The 16,834-nt window shown below is 38.0% G+C and overlaps 2 protein-coding genes across 2 annotated transcripts in view; one reads left to right on the top strand and one right to left on the bottom strand.

The window, feature by feature from the left end:
- The window catches only part of TG (thyroglobulin), a gene marked incomplete at both ends in the record, with an annotated part of 138,390 nt that overhangs the window by 81,516 nt on the left and 40,040 nt on the right, over positions 1-16,834 (top strand). The gene's annotated exons all lie outside the window — the stretch shown is intronic.
- Positions 1,615-14,952, bottom strand: SLA (Src like adaptor; the record flags this gene model as incomplete). Its single annotated transcript, XM_079534018.1, has 7 exons — positions 1,615-1,834; positions 2,755-2,887; positions 4,217-4,348; positions 5,675-5,778; positions 7,067-7,153; positions 10,300-10,399; positions 14,880-14,952. 7 exons carry the CDS (start codon positions 14,950-14,952, stop codon positions 1,615-1,617), a joined length of 849 nt encoding a protein of 282 aa, XP_079390144.1.

The following is a 16,834-nucleotide window of genomic DNA, read 5'->3' as shown; positions in this document are numbered from 1 at the left end:
AAATGCATTCAATTCCCTCTGTCTCTAAACTCAAATCTGCGCCCCGCTTCACACCCCCCAAAAAAAAAGAAAAAAGAAAAAAGAAAAAAGAGTACAGCAGCGGATTAGATTGAAAAGATGCCCACTCAAGTACATAAATTGCAGCATCTTATGTCCCCAGATGTGACTACATAATTTACACAGTAAACACAAGTCAAGTTCCAAGGACCAGGTAATCTGATTGGATCATAGAGCGGCTTAGGTTGGAAGGGACCTCAAAGATCACCCAGTTCCAACTCCCTGCTGTAGGCAGGATTGCCATCCACCAGCTCGGGCTGCCCAGGGCCCCACTTAACCTGGCCCTGAGTGCCTTCAGGAATGGGGCATCTACAGCATCTCTGGGTAGCCTGTGCCAGTGCCTCACCATCCTTGGAATAAAGAATTTTTTCCTAATATCTAAACTAAATCTACCATCTTTTATTTTAAATCCATTCCCCCTTGATCTGTCACTATCAGGCTTCTTTTTAATTTGGCAAGGGTACATACACATTGAAAAATTCTCTAGTCTGTGATATTTAAAACAACCCAGTTGCTTAATGAAATTGTAAAGCAATTTTACATAATACTTCAGACAAGACGTTCAGAAAACTTTTCAACATCCACTGTTTCTGATTTTTTCTATTAGTTTAATTATTTAAAAGCTGATATTAATATAAATATTATACATAAATATGGCGTGCCTTCAGGAGATGAGGTTCAAGTTTTGTCCTTTACTCAAAGGTCACTCCTTTGCCAGCCTAGCTTTGCAGTTAGGCATTATATTACAATATTTTACTTTTCATTTTAAAAAACACCCACTTGGTTCTCTGATGAATATCCACTGGATTAAGAGTAGTTAGGTTCTGCTTTTGGATATGCCTGTTCTTCCATATCAGGCCTTAGCAAGAACTTCTCATTGAGTTAAGCGTGGTCTTCGTTTTGTGATCTTTCAGTGACACTACAGGCCATTACACTCAAGTGAATTAAAAGCCTCTTGGAAAGTCAATGACATTATTTGTTTTTCCCCGAAGGTAGAATTAACAGATGTGTACAGTCAATATAACGAGGTGTCTCTTGGATGACAATTACTTGATATTTTCTTGGAGGCTTTCCAACTCACTGGTAATGACGAGTATGTACGGAGAATAAAAAAGGCTCTTTCTCTCAGAGTAGGCAGATTCTGTAAACATGATTTTCAGCCTTGTGGAGAGTACTAGACTAAGACTTTAATTTACAGTCTCAAGCTGGAGTTAGTCTTTTCATATCCAGTCACCTTTGTATAATGGTGGGCATCATCCTTACTGAAGAATCCTCTGCCTCACTTAATTCTTGGCTTAGAGTGCCTCAGTTTATCTTGTTAGTGAGCAGTTTCTAATTTCAGGTGCACACAGCACAGTTCCAGAATATGGCATGAGATAGTACCCTCACAAAGGTCTGTGGTTAACCTTCAGATGAGGAAATGCAGACGCACAGTCAGAGTTTTATCACCAGCTGGTGTGCATTGTCTCTCAGCTGTTGAAGTACTGCAGGACCACAGGATGGTCTGCAATTTTTTCTAAGCACTCAGCTTCCATTTTTCCCTTTGCTGTCTCAGGGTCAGTCTTCATAATATGTAGGTGGCAAGTGAAGGGTACTCTTATGCTTGCTCCCTGTGTATATAAGAGACTGTGCTTTCTTCTTTCTGGCACTCACAAAAGAAGAGCTGTCATCCCCTGTCAAGGAAAGGTAGGAAGCAATGCTTTCCCTCAGGCCATAGCTGAGACAGGAGTCATCTATTGCTGCCAGTGTGCCTTCCGTATCTCCAGTCATCTCCAGCCTTTAAAAAAATGAAGTGTTGTTACCATTCCAACTACTTAAACTGAGTCTAGTATTAACAGTCATTAAGCCAAACGATGTTAATTTTATTTCACAAAAAAATTCCATCTTATTAATCACCAAATGTTTCTGTCTTGTAGTGATTTTCTATGACAGTACAATAGTAGTATCTTTTTTTGAGCATTTTAAAAGGAAATAACCTCCCTATACATTCTCTCCTTATCTGTAAGAAAAAAGTGGGCTTCAATACAGCACAAAATTATCTTGTATTTGTAAGCAAATTAAAGTACTTTGTGAAGGAAGGGTATTGTTGGAAAGTTTATCCCTGAGAAATAAGAGGCAGTTTTGTTTATGAAGGTGGTTGCTTCACCAGCTTCTGAAACCCAGCCTACTTTCTCTATGTGCAGTCAAGGCATTCAAAATCTTATGGACCTTCAGCTGGACTATATATTGAATGAGAGGAAACAGGACCTAAGATTTAAACTGGGACAGTGTGTACACTATACTTGTGTACATTGCTTTGTGGTGACTGACATGAACAAGGTGTAACCATTTCTGATTACAGGGGCTCATATGCTACTAGCGGTGGGCCTGAGCATGGGTTATGCCCTGTCTCTTACTTCTTCCCCCATGGCAGAGAGGGCTCATGAGTCCCAGTGGACATATGCAACTGTGCTTCTGGCTGGGTAGAGGAAGGGATTTAATGCTGTAACTATATTTTTGCAGGTTAAAGTACTAAGATTAGCAGTTAGAGAGCTGGACATCTAGTTCTCCTGGGTTCACATGCTGTCAGCAGCTTAGAAGATTTAAAACTAGCCTCAGGAGAAGCAAATGGCTGCTTCTCCTGTATTGTAAGTGAGAGTACATGTAAGACTGGAAAAATGATTTGTTATTTATGGCAGCTTGTGTTGCTTGTGGTACCTGTGAATGCTTCTCCAGTTGAAGTTTTTATTCCGCATCACCACAGGAGGAACTTGATTCATTACGCTGTGGTTGTTAGTGCACTGGGTAAGGCAGGGTGTTGTAAGGACACAGCAGAGACCATCAGCAACTTCTGAACACGGGAATGAAGACACATGAAGTTAATCCATCACTGTTTTCTCGGCAAGGACAGAGTGACACAGGCTTATCTTCTTTTCCTTGTATGTTTGCTTTTTAATTTATCAAGGGGTATGTCTCCCATAGTATGAGTGAGGAACTAAGAAATAGAGTAAGTGATTTTCCAAAAATCTAGAAGGAGTTTAATGGCAGATCAGAGACTTAAAGCCAAGTTTCCTGAGTCTCTAGTGAGTTCTGCTTTTGCTTTCCATCCTCTCAGCCATGCAAACTTAGTAAAAAATAGATACAAGACACAACCACTCAGACTGGATTGTGTTTGCACCTATTCTGCTTGGAATGACTCAAGATTTGCATGTTCATATTGCATTCAGATAGCTTTCATCTCTTTTTCTTTTTCTCCATTGCCTCCTCTTTGCTCCCCTACAAACATGGCATATGTTCTTTTGTCATTGATAATGTTGATGTTTTAGACCTCTGAGCTTTATTTCAGCAAAGCCTATCTGTACTTATCTTGAATTCTTGGGTTGATTTCAGTTGCACTGTCAGGGATAACCTGTTTTTCTTCAGAGTGAGATTCTAAAATATCTCATGTAGGGGGCAAGGAGGAGCTAAATTGCATTATGTCCACTCTTACGTCTGTAACTCAAGTTGTTATAATTATTTTTCAGAATGTTTGGGTTTGTTTTCTTCTTTCTAAACAGAGAAAGATGCCAGATAACTAAAACGTAAAGAAAAATATTACCCTGTTTAAATTCTCACTCACGTATATCATTGGACTTGAATGTTTTGAAAGTGAGGTGGTTTTTTTTCCAGTTTATCAGAATACCCTTTTTCATTTACCCATGAAATATGCAAATACTGTGGCTTTATACTTCACACCCATTACTAATTAAAGCCCAGAACCTGTCATTTTCTTGTAACTTTTATGCAACTATTTTATTTTAATTCTCCTTTCTCTTTCACTTTAAAACTTATGTTAATGTACCATAACTGCAGTCACTTAATTGTGCTGCTTTTTCAAGACATCTCTTCAACACAGGTTAAATTGCCATAAATCTGGAAAATTGTGGTTAAAGCAGGTACTGTATCTGTATCTTGCTGTGTTCTCAGGTTGATTTCCATTGTACTGTCAGCAGTAGCTAACTTATCTTCAGGATCAAAAATAAGGTGGAAGATATAAACCAATCATTTTTCTGCTAGTTGTTCTGTGGTAGCAGTTTCAAGTCTTGGACTTAGGGAAAACCTCTTGTTCTGGACCTTCGATACAGAGTTTTACAGTTGCTAGTGGAAAATAGGTTTATTCTGCTGTTGCTATTGTATTTACCTGAGTAGTGATTCACAAGGTCTTCGAGGCACTGAAAGGTTTGCCGTGGAGAGATGTAATACCAGTTATTTGGAAGGCGGAAGATCCTGTAATGTTTCACCTCCCTGTGCCGCACTGACAAGGAATACAATCCTGGAGAAACAAGAGGACTAATTACAATTTCGAGTCCTAATTCTGCAGGGATAGCTGAGACCCCAATGGTAGAGTGTTTCAAAAGGTCCCACAAAGTTCTTATAAAACTGATCGTCTGTCCTAATTTTCTTTATTTTAAGTATAACAAATAGAATAAAGTGCCCAAAATTCAGGACTTGGATTTTGATTGATTCTGAATTTCTGATGTGTTTTTCTTTTACATTTACTGATGAAGTATTTTTTGAATTGATGTAAGGGAAACAGGCCTTCGCAGAAGTTGTTTGCCTTTCCCTGAACACAAGGACCAGACTCATTTGCTGGGCTCCTGATTTTGATCACCTGGTTTAATTAGCTTCCAGCAATGCAGCAGCTAGTACCTCTTAATGTGGTCCTGGCAGGAGATTACAACTGGATTTTTCTGTTTGTTTAAAACTATTATGTTGCATTTAGTTCATATGGACTTAACATATATCCTGAATTTCTTTGAAATTTGTGTCGGTGTTACATGAAACTAATTCACTTGTGGTATACAAGTAGTCAGAACTGATGATTTAGTGTTCCTTTCTAACTGTAGTATTATTAAATTTGGGTGTGTTTCAGTGCTTTATAAAAGTGGAAGATATCACAGTGGACAATGGGAGATGTATTCCCATTGAAAAAAAATAGTGAAATGAGAACATTATAATTCCTATATACCAACACAGTTAAAATTCTGTTGGCTTATGCTGAAAATTGATATATTAGCAAAGAAAAAGTGTGATGAGAGGTGGGAAATCAAGTTAATAAATTTCTTAGGAAGATGGAATAGTTTCAAGTCAGTAGTTCTAATAATCAGTAGTTTAAAAAAATGAATGGAATAATGGTAAAGAAAATGAAGACATACTTTTTGGGAAGTATATGAAAAAGCTACCTGCTTACACGGGGAATCTAATTATCCATCATCCTTTCTGCTTTGTATGTATTTTAATATGACTTCCTCAGCCACTTGTTTGCAGACCAGGGCAAAGCTACAGCATTTCCTCTGCTTGAAAATTCTCACTGCCTAACAAGTTTTACGTGCGACCAAAGTGAATAATAATGCTTAAACAACTGTGTCTTGTTTATGCTGGTGCCTGTGGGACCTTCCAAGGCCATGGTTAACCTTGTTTTCAGCGCTGTTCAGTTTAGGTGACCAGTGAAGACTGGAATGCTGCACCGGGTGCCTTTTTCTTCTCATTACATACATTTTCAGGTTTTGAGGTTATCCACATGGAGCGGGATAGGGAGAGAATTAAGGCTTGTTAAACTGTTCATGCCTGAGATCAAAGGGGAAAAAATATTCCTCACCTTTCCTAGTCTCACTCTCTCTGATCATGAAGGAGCCGACCTTGGTGTTGGGGAGCTGTAGAAGTTCCTCTGCTTTCTCTCTCCCCAGCCCTTCAAATAGCCAGCTGTGAAGGATGAAAAAACAAATTCTGAAATTTGGACACCAGTGAAACAGAGCAGCATGTGGTCGTGAAAGTACAGCATTAGCCAGGAAAGTGACTGCAAAAACAACTGCAGTTATTCTCTAAACTACGTCCAGGCATATTTTTCAGTTTATAGAGAAAATCTTGTTCTCCATTTTCACACACTGAGTTAAAATAGCTTTTGTGAGATGAAGAGAAGAACAAAGAAGTCTTGGACTTACTAGGGCAAACAAAACTTTTCAAGCTACCATTATCTGGATTCCCAAGGACATATCCATGTGGCATTTGAGATGCTTTAGTTAGTCCCCCTTCTCTGTTTAAGCAACTTTTGTTAACACAGATTGTATTTTCCTTACAGGGAATACACCCCAAATGAAATGATTCACCTTATGCTAGGGAACAGTCCAGTCTTTTAGATTAATTGCTTTTTTGAATAAAGGAAAGCGTCATCACCAATTCTCCTGATAACCTGACACAGTATTTTTCTACAGTTAGTCAGTAATGATACAGCTGAGCTTGCTGTACTAGTGTAGGAGTCACTGGTACTTTAAAGTAATGTTATTCTTCTGTGTTTGATCCTGTCTTGGGGAAACTTCAAACATGGTAATGGAAAGTGCCTGTCTGTGCCTCGCATTTTGAAAAGCATCTCTGTTTCAAGAGGGTATAGAAGATATTAAAATATAAGCACTTGCATAAATCCCAATTAAGTTCACAGTTCGTATGCTTAAGATTAAACAGGTGTTAAAACCCTTTTTCTAGAAAAACCTTAAGTGTATGCTTCAATGTTTTCTTCCTGACTGTTGTCTAGGGCAACAAGAGAGCTCTGAATATTCCTTAGCTGTTTCATTGAATGACTTATTCGTCTTTCTCATTTGTTTGTGGGTTGTTTGTTTTTGTTTTTTCATGAACAAATAGGACTTCCATTTTACTCTTTGTGAAAAGTTATTTCTCAACCAGATCACTTTCTTGAGATCTTAGAATTAAAAATCAGTCCTCACAATAGAAGTATTTTAATTATCTCATGTGAAATCAAAAGTTTTTTGACCCTTGCAATTATTTAAAACTGTTTTTCATTTTAATATACTCTAAACTTAGATGTCAATTGATGTCAGATTTCAAGGGAACTGAGGAATTATATCAGGATATCAATAAATAAAATTTCTTTCTAGTTATTCTTGGTGTTGTTAATTATGACACTGAATAACTTTAATCAGTGTAGTAAACGTACAAAAATTAGTGTTGAGTTGTTATGGGAAATGCATTTACTTACCCGTGATAAACCTTTGCTACATATTTCCCTGGAATATAATTTTCTCGTCCTGTTGTAAGTGAATGGACTCTCCACCAGCCTCCTTCACTGTGTGAAAGCAAGACAAGGGATATTTTCAGATACATTTTCAGAGCTTGTCCTCCTTTTAGAAGTGAGGTAAGATGTACAGGCTAGCCTATAACCTTCTGTGTTCTTGAATTCTCACACTCAGAAATGGACCCAAGTTTGCTTCATTTAGAGCAGTTTCTTTGAGATTAAATTTGGACACAGAAATAAGCTGCATTTTTTCCATCTCAATTGCATAAGTAATAAAACATTTTTTCTGTAGTTAAAAGAAGAAGGGTAAATATGCAGTGGTTAAACCATGCTGTGCTCTGTCTTCCCACAGCTAGACGTCTCTTGGTATCCAAGACACTCAGCTTATGGCTGAGCATGCCCTGTCTAGACAGCCTTGTAGTTCCTCCTGCAGCATTAGGGAAGAGAAGCTCAGCATATGGTCTCTGTCTGCAATGAAACAAGTTTTCAATCTAACAGAACTGCTTCATGGTTTGTTCTTTCTCTTTTATTCCATGAATTACTCCAAAAGGCTCCCCTCCCCCCCAAAAAAGAAAGAAAGAAAAAAGACCTTATAGCCAAATGTGTGTGACCAGGCATATGTTTCTTCATTGATCTGACATAGATTATTGATGAAGCTTTAGCTTTTGAGTCCCTTTGGAGGGCAGTAATAAAAATTTTCACAGGGATGCTACAGTGTTTTAGAGACTAATGAAAGGAATTATGTCAGTGCTGAGTTAGGATGATTTATGCTTTTTTCTCCACCTTTTCCTTTAAGGATTTGAATCTAAATAATAGTGTTTGAATACTCTTTTTGTGGCAGTTCCAAAATAATGCTTCCAAATAATTCCCAGACAGCAGATCCAATACTCAGTCTAGGTCAAGACAGCTGAGTTGCAAACACTAAGTTAAACCTCCTGGCTTATAATGACTGGCATCATGGTCCAGAAAGTATGAACTGGAGGAAAAAGAGAAGTCTGCTATTTAGAGTTGGAAGTTTCAGGGCTCTGCAAGTCTTGTTTGTGGTTGTGTTGTGAAATAGTTTAAAAGTTCAGGAACTTTTGTTTGTGTGTTTGTTTTCCCACAGAACTCTCAGAACCCATTATTGTGAGAATAAAAAAAATTGGAGATACTCAGCATATACCTCCCTACAAACTATAGCATTACTAATGCTGTAAAATCCCAATGGTGGTTAAAAGTCCAAGAGCAGCATGTCCTCCCTGGGGCAGGAGCCACAGAAATCATATACACTGGGGTATTTCTCTGGAGAACAGCTGGTCCTACTAGCACAAAGTCGGTAATGAACAGTTCCTGGATGAGTGTGGAGAGTGTAAAATGCTGTCAGTGGTCTTGATCTAATTGTGCCAACCTAGAGCAGTCATCAGTATCTGTGAGGAGTTGTAGTTTCCTGGTACGATTCACAGAGCTGATTGCCAATACACTTAATTGCTTTGGTTGAAGGTTGAAAAGCAATTATTACAAGAGCAGTATGTGCTGTCTTCTAATGCTTTTCCATGGTAACTCCTCCTCACTTGTGTTCTGATCATGCCTGCCATTCTGCTTTTCTTTTCCATTGTGTTTGGCTTCTTTGAATGACTTGAGAGAATGATTATACCTAAAGATTATGTACACAGAGCAAGAACCTGTATGCAAATAGTTCCTATTAACATCATCCCAGTTGGGAAGAACAGGGTCCTTCATTAGGACATGGTGCTTTGCATAGAGCATTGCTTTTTGTCTGCACAAGCTGATCCAAATCAGGAAGAGTAAAGTTCTTATCAGGGCTTACTTTGGCTCTTGTTTATTGCAGGAAATGTTCTTGATGGTTGCACAACAGATAAACATGATAAAAACTGCTACAGTAGTAGCCTAGTACTTTCAGATGTTTTATGTCTAGCAGATCATATTATACAACACATGCATATACATATGACAAATGATACATACAGTTCCCATTGTTGTAGGTATATGTAGTTCTGTTTGTAGTTGGGAGTGAAACTTTCAGCTGGGATTTCCAGGCTAAGGCAATCATAGGTTCATAGAGAGTGACACTGATTTATGGAAGCTCTCTATCAGAAAAAAAATTACCTTGTGGTAGTGTCTGAGCCTTTTGATCTCCATGTTTAGGGAAACCACTGTGTCAACAGAACTTGGCAGCAGCCATTCTGGGTCTGTATACAGCTGTGAGAGAAGTCTCTGAGAATTCATGAAGCATCTGTGATACTTCTCTTGAGTACTTCTGTCCTCTAACTATTTCATGTTTTGGCTTCTCCAGTTAAAGTTTGCCATGAATTTGGAGATCCTCAAAGGATTTCTCTGATATGAATGTCTTTTATCTCCTCTTAAATCCATCTGCTCCTCCAGTTGTGAAAATGAAATCTCTCATTTCTATTTAAGCTGTGAAAACAGGGGCTGAATAACTCCTAGGAGGTCATAGTGTGCAGATACAAGTTGTGCAAAAAGGAATAACAGATCTATTGCTGCCCATTTTTCAGGAAGTGTACTTATACTGGTATGTGACAATATTTGCACTATATTTAAGATCAGCCTAAATTAGTGTAATTGTTTTTCTTGAGCCTGCTTCCTTGTGAGGTTTGTAAATTTTTGAGTACAAATAGCAAGGAAATCTTTGACTTTTTTTTTCTATCAAAAAAATGCAGACTGAATTTTAAAAATAAAGAGAAAAGCAGTTATTTTATTTCTGTTATAGTTGACTTAAATGCAGGATGAAATTCAAAGTCCTAACCAGGAAGGAGTTGTTAGATTAAAAGGAGTGAGAGAGATGCTTGAAATTCAGAATCATTTTCCTTTTGTACCTAATTCAAACTACTTTTGCTCACTCTGTTTTCCACAAGTATGAGTGCTTTCTGAAAATCATCTTTTAAAGCAGAATTCACTTCTGACTCCTTTTTAAAATTATACTCTGAATCTATCTTCAGAAGCCATTTCAGAGGATCTAAAAAAACCCTGAAATACCTAATCTTTAAAATCTAGGGAAATTTACACTATGGCTAAGAATCCTTCCTTGTTGATTCTAAACATAGTCCATTTTGCTGAACTCCATCCACTTGGAGTCATCTACACAATGACTGTGACACAATGACAATTGATGACTAACATCATCAATTGTAACAAAACATTAAAAAAAAAAAAAAAAAAAAGAAAAAGTATCTACTTACTCTGATAGCACACGTAGTTTTTCTCCTACATGAAATATAGGTTGGCTTATGTCTGCTGAGGGATAGTCATAGAGGACAGCAAGGAAATCACTCTCCTGACCTGTTTAAAAAAGACAGAAAATGTGATAGAGTTCTGAAGAAGAATGGAAAAAATGTGTATGTTCTGTTTTATAGAAAGTCATAAAAAGCCTATAACTTTGGAGAAGAATGTGAAGATACTAGAAATGAAAAAAAGGCCACTTAGTTAATTATAACTAGCTAATTTTAGGCCACTTCTAGTAATTATCATTTTTAAGGGACATGCTCAGTTCTGAAACTATCAAAATGAGTATTTATAATATTATGAGGTAACCTAGATTTGATGAATGCCTTTGTCTCTAAGTGCCTCCAGCTACAACTCTGAGCCATATTTTCCTTCAAGGAGATGAAGATGTGTGTTGAATTGTTCCAGTGTTTAGCACTACTGGTACGTTTTGAAATCATGAAATTAGTTCAGGTAAAGGTCAGTGTGAGTGTAGCTATAATTGCCCATTTCCCATCGCCTTTGTGAGTCATTTTAATGAACAGCCAGAGGCTTTCGTTCTCTTTCTTATGTTGAATCTGTCCTAGGGGTGGCACATGATGCTCCTTATTTTCCATAAACGAAGAGAGACAAAATGCATGTTTATAATTAAATCACTATGTAACGGCAAGTCCCAGAACTGAGGTCAGAAAAGAGATGAGAAGGCTTTTACATCAGTCAGGATGAGTCTGGGTCTTGCAGCACTGTAAGGACATGTGTTGAGCCCTTGGATTCCTGAGGGGGATGGAGCCTTGCACTTTGAGCAAAACTGACCACCAAGCATTGAAAAACTTCTCATCCAGCAGGAGCACCCAGCAAACACTGACAGGTGGGAGATTTGCAAATGAACAATGGTGGGTTTTATGAGCATGGTGGTGGTGGGTTGATAGATGATCTTAGTTTAACACTTCTAATTGTCTTTACAGCAGTAATAGTAAAAAACGTGATAAGAAAAATGTTCCATATCCATCACTTAAAAGAAACAGAAAGTAACATTTTCTCAGTTAATTTTGAGTAGCTCGATGATACAGAGGCGAACATTACGCAATGTGGAAAGTCCTTTCACATTCATATTCCAAGTGGTTGTAAGTTTGTTTAGTTTTCTTATCTGTTGCCGAATGAAGTAGTCCTATGATACAAACAGTAAGCATTCTTACAGATATATATAGGTGTCTAGAGTCTAGAGTAGACACAAATTAATTTGTCAGTACATGTTGTGTTATTATTACATGGTTTTCTTAGTTGATAAGTGTCCCTGAATTGAAAAGACCTAGTCCAGCACTTTCGTATCACCCAATTGCCATGATTAGTGAACTGTATCCTATGTAATTCACTGAGCTATACATTTTATGCCAAACATGCCTTGCATCACTTTCCTGTTATGCACTAAAAGTGAAGAAATATCTTCTCTATGAAACTGCATTTAGCGATGCTTTTTTAAAAACTTATTTCTAAGTGTTCTTTCTCCACGCTGAAAGAGTGGAAAATCCTTTTCTGCCCTCTTTTCTATTGTATGTGGTGGTCTCCATTTTGTTATGCACTGCAGAGAACACAATTTTTTCTCTGCTCTAGAAAGATCTGCATTATTTTGATTATGCTTTCATCTTTATATCTTTTTTAGTTTCATTTTTGCTTGTGAATTTGGAGGTCTGAAAAGGAAGGAATTAATCATGGTGTTGGCTGCTGCATCCATGCAACCACTTAAAATGTGAACTTATATTTTGCAAAACCTTTCAAGTTTCCCACTCCACTAACAAGCCCTCATTTTAATTTGTATTTAAATCAAACCTCACTGGGTTTTTTGGTTATATGAAATACCCCACCGCACTCTACAGTGTTTCACAAAACCCATATGAGCTCTTTTCAAAGACAAAAGCCATGAAACGAGGTTGAAGAGATTACCCTGTTTATCCACACCCAAATTTCAGCTATATTGACTGAGTTTCCCTCTAACACAACCTCTCCTCCACAGTTTAAGTGTGTAGGTGACAAGTGAAATGGAACAACTCAAAAACTAGAGTGGAAAGATCAAAGTGCTGAATCCTTTCCATTCAGTAAGGTGTAGTGGGTATTATTTGTTTTGTTTGTTTGTTTGTTTGCTTGTTTTGTTGTTTTGCTGTTTTGCTGTTGTTGTGTGTTTTTTTTTTTTTGTTTTTTTTTTTTAAGGAGAGAAAGATGGGTATGAAATACAAGCTAGTTTTAGATGCTTGCATGGCTAGATGTCTTTAAAGGTGTGAGACTGAATCCTGCATGGCCCAAAGTACTCATTCAGAGGCCAGCTGTGAATGCACTACCAAATAGTTCAAGAGAGGAGTGAGAGCACAGGCTGTGCATCCAAATCCTAATTCCTGCATGGTCCCATGGTTTAATGTCTGACAGGAATACTGTGATTTATGGCATATCAAATCCCAGAGGTGTTAAAGGAGAGCAGTGGTGTGGCGGGGCAGTGCACTGTGCTTCTGCCATGAGGTGTGGCTGCAGAACCAACAATGATGTGTACTCAAATTAGATCTAAACCTGCCAGCTCGGGAAGTGAGAGTTATGCATGTGCAGTAGTGCACGGCTCAGAAAGGATTGACCTGATTCAAGGTCTTCAGAGAGGATAAAAGAGGGGATAGGCTCACAACCTCTGATGATGTCTTACTGCTACGAAGTTTTGTCAGGGATGCCCACGCAGTATGCTTTCAGATGGAGTGCTGTCATATTTGGGGTTATGCATTTTTCCTTGTTTCAGGACTAAGGCTGATGTACTGGAAGTGAGAAATGATCAAACTATGACCTGAGTGCAGATCTTAGGCTGCACAAGAGACTTACAGAGATCTGACAAAGACATTTGCGTTGTGGATCAATTCTGCAACTGCAATTCATTGAATCATAGAATTGTTTGAGTTGGAAGAGACTTTGCAATGAACAGGAACATACACAGTTAGAACAGGTTGCCTAGAGCCCCATCCAGCCTGGCCTTGAGTGTCTCCCAAGAATATCTGTTCGTTCAATGTCTCATCCTTTCTGTTAATCTTATTTTCTTTCTTTTCACTTCCTTTTATTCCACCCCACTGAAGTGAGCTGTTCTTCCCAATAACTACTTGGGCTCTTGCAAGTCTGTGAATCAGATCCTTCACCTTTCCTGAAGTAAAGGCGCCTCTTCTTGGCCTGAGGGAAAACTTCTCTTTAATAACATGATTTAAAGTTTGATCTGCTCAGGAAACTAAATAGAAACATACTCACTGGATTACCACAATATCTGCTTTTAGTTCTGTGTTCCATTTAAAAAAAATCTTGTTTCCATTGGGTTTGAATGACAGTGCTGATGCTTGTGTGCCTGACTTTAACTAGCAACTTTTAAGCCATTACAAAAGTTACTGGCCTGATCAAAACTGAGAGAGATCAAAAGACCTATGCAGGCATTTGAAATGTGCATCTCTGTTTTGATAGTTTGGTATTTATGGTGGCAGTTGCTGGGAAGATCAGCATAGGCACTCTTCATAAATAAATAAATAAATGGATGGTTCGTATTGTGTGTCCCTGGTTTGCCACTAAGTGTTTGGTCTATGCTTTATCAGGACCTAGGGCTATACTGGTTATTGGCAATGCTAAAAGCAGGCTATATTTCATTCTAACCATCGGGAAACCAGCTTGGTTCTCCATCGTTAAAAAGCCAAGCAGTACAAGTGGACAATCCTTGTTGGAGAGCCCCAGTATTTTGATTAACACCCTCCTCCCACCCCTTGAAAACAACAATAATGCTTTTTTTCTCTTCTGCATCTCTGGGGAACAATTTACTGCTGCACTTGTTTGGCACAGTGCAGCATGATGAGAGCTAGGGTTGTGCATAGTCTCTACCTACTCATTTGCAGTTTGAGAGTGGGAGGTCAATGGAGATCTCCCGCTTTCTATCTCAGACACACAATCTCTATCAGCCTATGGAGGGTTTTGCAATTTGAATTCAATTTTTTCATTTGTGCATGCTTGGAGTAGGCGCGTTAGATTCGCCTTTTTCAAGCTTGACCTGTGAAACATCTGTTTTCATATACCCTTAGTTGATAAACTTAGTGACATGGAAAGATGGCCATGTGCTACTTTTAATACAATTGTGCAAGATTAAATTTCAGGTTCAGTTTTGATGTAATAGCATTATGATTTTTAACCTTTAAAAAGATCAGAACTAAAGCTCAAGAGAAAAATTGTGTGAAACATCACATGGAAGTTTGTCAAAATGCGATATTTCTCATTTCCAATGCATCAGTTCTATCTGAATTGGAACGAACATCTTTCAGGAGACACCAGAGTATAAAAGTATTAAAGTACTATATCTTTTTAATTAAAGTAATTCTGGGAACTTTGGGCTAGGACATACCTAAAAATAAACACTGTCTACAGATGCCTTCCTCGTCCCACAGGAAAACTTCACACTTGCCTGATTTTTCTATCAGACAGATTAAAGAATGGATGCATGAATGAAGGTATCAAATATTTTGAACACCTTTTTGCTCTTGAAAGAAATTAAATGAGTCCTTACCCGTCTGGCTTGCCCCATTTGTTTCTTCTCCTCCTTCTGCGGAGGCTCTCGGTGTTTTCATAGTGTTTCCCATTGCGCTCTCTAATTCCGTCAAAGCAATTCAGAACTAAATCAAAGGAAACATTGCATTTAAACTGCAGAATAACACCTGCTGTGCCAACACATGAAAAATAACCCAGTTTTGATGTCTCCGATGTTACACAGCTTTACTTTTGAGAATGAGTCTCAAATTCATGTGAGAGTTTTACATATTTGCTAAGCTCTCGCCACTCTGATGCTTTTATCAGGGGAATAGCAGAAAACCACAGCTAGGGAAGTTGCTCAGAAGAACGTAATGTAGTAAAAGTTTCCATTACCAGTACCTCAGCACAATAGGAAGTCACTGCAAAGCCATGCCTGTACAGTCATTTATGTATAAAAATGTTCTTTGCAGCACTTGGAGTTCTCAAGCTACAAAGAAGTTAGTTAATTAGATTGTCGTATCTGTTTTCAGCTCTGTGTACTGTGTTGCTTTATTGCCGAACACCAAGAGTGTTGCTCGGTGGTTTTCTTCTGATGCAGTTGTGATCTCAGCAAATGTGGGCAATGCTTTTTTCCTCTTTTTTTTTTCCTTATTTTTTTTCCTTTTTTTTTTCCTTCTCTTTTTTTTTCTTGAAAGTAACACACGGCCCCCAAACATTTGATCTTAGAGCACTCCTCTTGCAGTTGCGCAAATTCTTCAAAATTTTATCCATTGGGTGAATGTATGAGAAACGCTTTGTCAGACAGTACTGGAACTAAAATAACCACAGGGAGAATCCATTCTCAGGTACCCATTCTGATTCTCCGTAACAGTGAGCAGACAGACTTACCCTTTGGATTGGAAGCTTTCATTTGCTATCGTACATTTCCAGGGCAGAGTGAGCTGTATTTGTTCAAAATTGTACATTAAAATAACTAAGCACTACCAGCTAATAACCAATGATTTAAAAAAACCTACTTTTTTAATTTTCTCCATGAAAAATATGATCCTGCAGCACCCGGTGCATTTATACTAAAGTGAGGTGCAATCTGTATCTTTCAGTTTTCTCTATTACAGATATTTTGAAATTGATTACTGCCTTTGGGATGCTTTTCTTATGACAGGCAAGTGCCTGACAGTGATAGCTGGAGCGGTGTCTAGCTTGAGAAGCAGTACTGCTGAAGGCAGTGAGTGATATGTTATTATTAACTGTCTTGAAATTTGAAGATATTGCTTAATACAATGCACATTTGACATCTTAGAGAAAATTAGACACCCTTGAGAATAAAGTACTATTTAAAGGAAAACACTTTGCCTCTTATCAAGGAAAAGCAGATCAGTGCTGAAACAGAATGGTAGTGCGCAGTCCGACTCCATCTGCTTTTCAAACTTGTTAGCTCTGTTCCCAAAGGCTTTTGGTAGATGCTTCTATTTCACCGACCAAGTGGCACATTGTCCTTTTTGCTGTCTGCATTTAGGATCTAGCTTGTGACACATCTGCAGGATGCAGCTGCACCAGTGTCTTTCTGACAAGTGACTCAAATCTGCTTCACAAGAACTTCTTCCATTGCCTGATATAAGGAATCTACAGGCTGAATAGTAACGATTAAAAAAGTAACCTTAAATTTAAATATGCTATATTGATACTTATATTTGAACAAAAAGTCATTCTTGATAGAATGTTCTAGATTATTCTCCATTAAAATACACCTGAGTTTCTATAACTAAACCCGGAATTCATTTTCCCAGGCACTCTCAACTTGCAAAATTATAATTTTCCAAACTAACTTTGAATGTTTTTTCTTCAAACCTAAGTTTAATTACTTCAGTATTTTTTCTCATTCATATACCATCAAGAATAACAGGTATAGTCAAATAGGGCAGACAATGCTTTGGTACAGATGTTATAGACTTTCCTGATGCATTTTCAAATCAGCCAGCAAAATTTCCTAGA

Source organism: Tetrao urogallus (genome assembly GCF_951394365.1).
Source record: "Tetrao urogallus genome assembly, chromosome: 3".
NCBI lineage: Eukaryota > Metazoa > Chordata > Aves > Galliformes > Phasianidae > Tetrao > Tetrao urogallus.
Note: the sequence above shows the minus strand (reverse complement) of the source record. Positions and strands in the feature narration are given on the sequence as shown.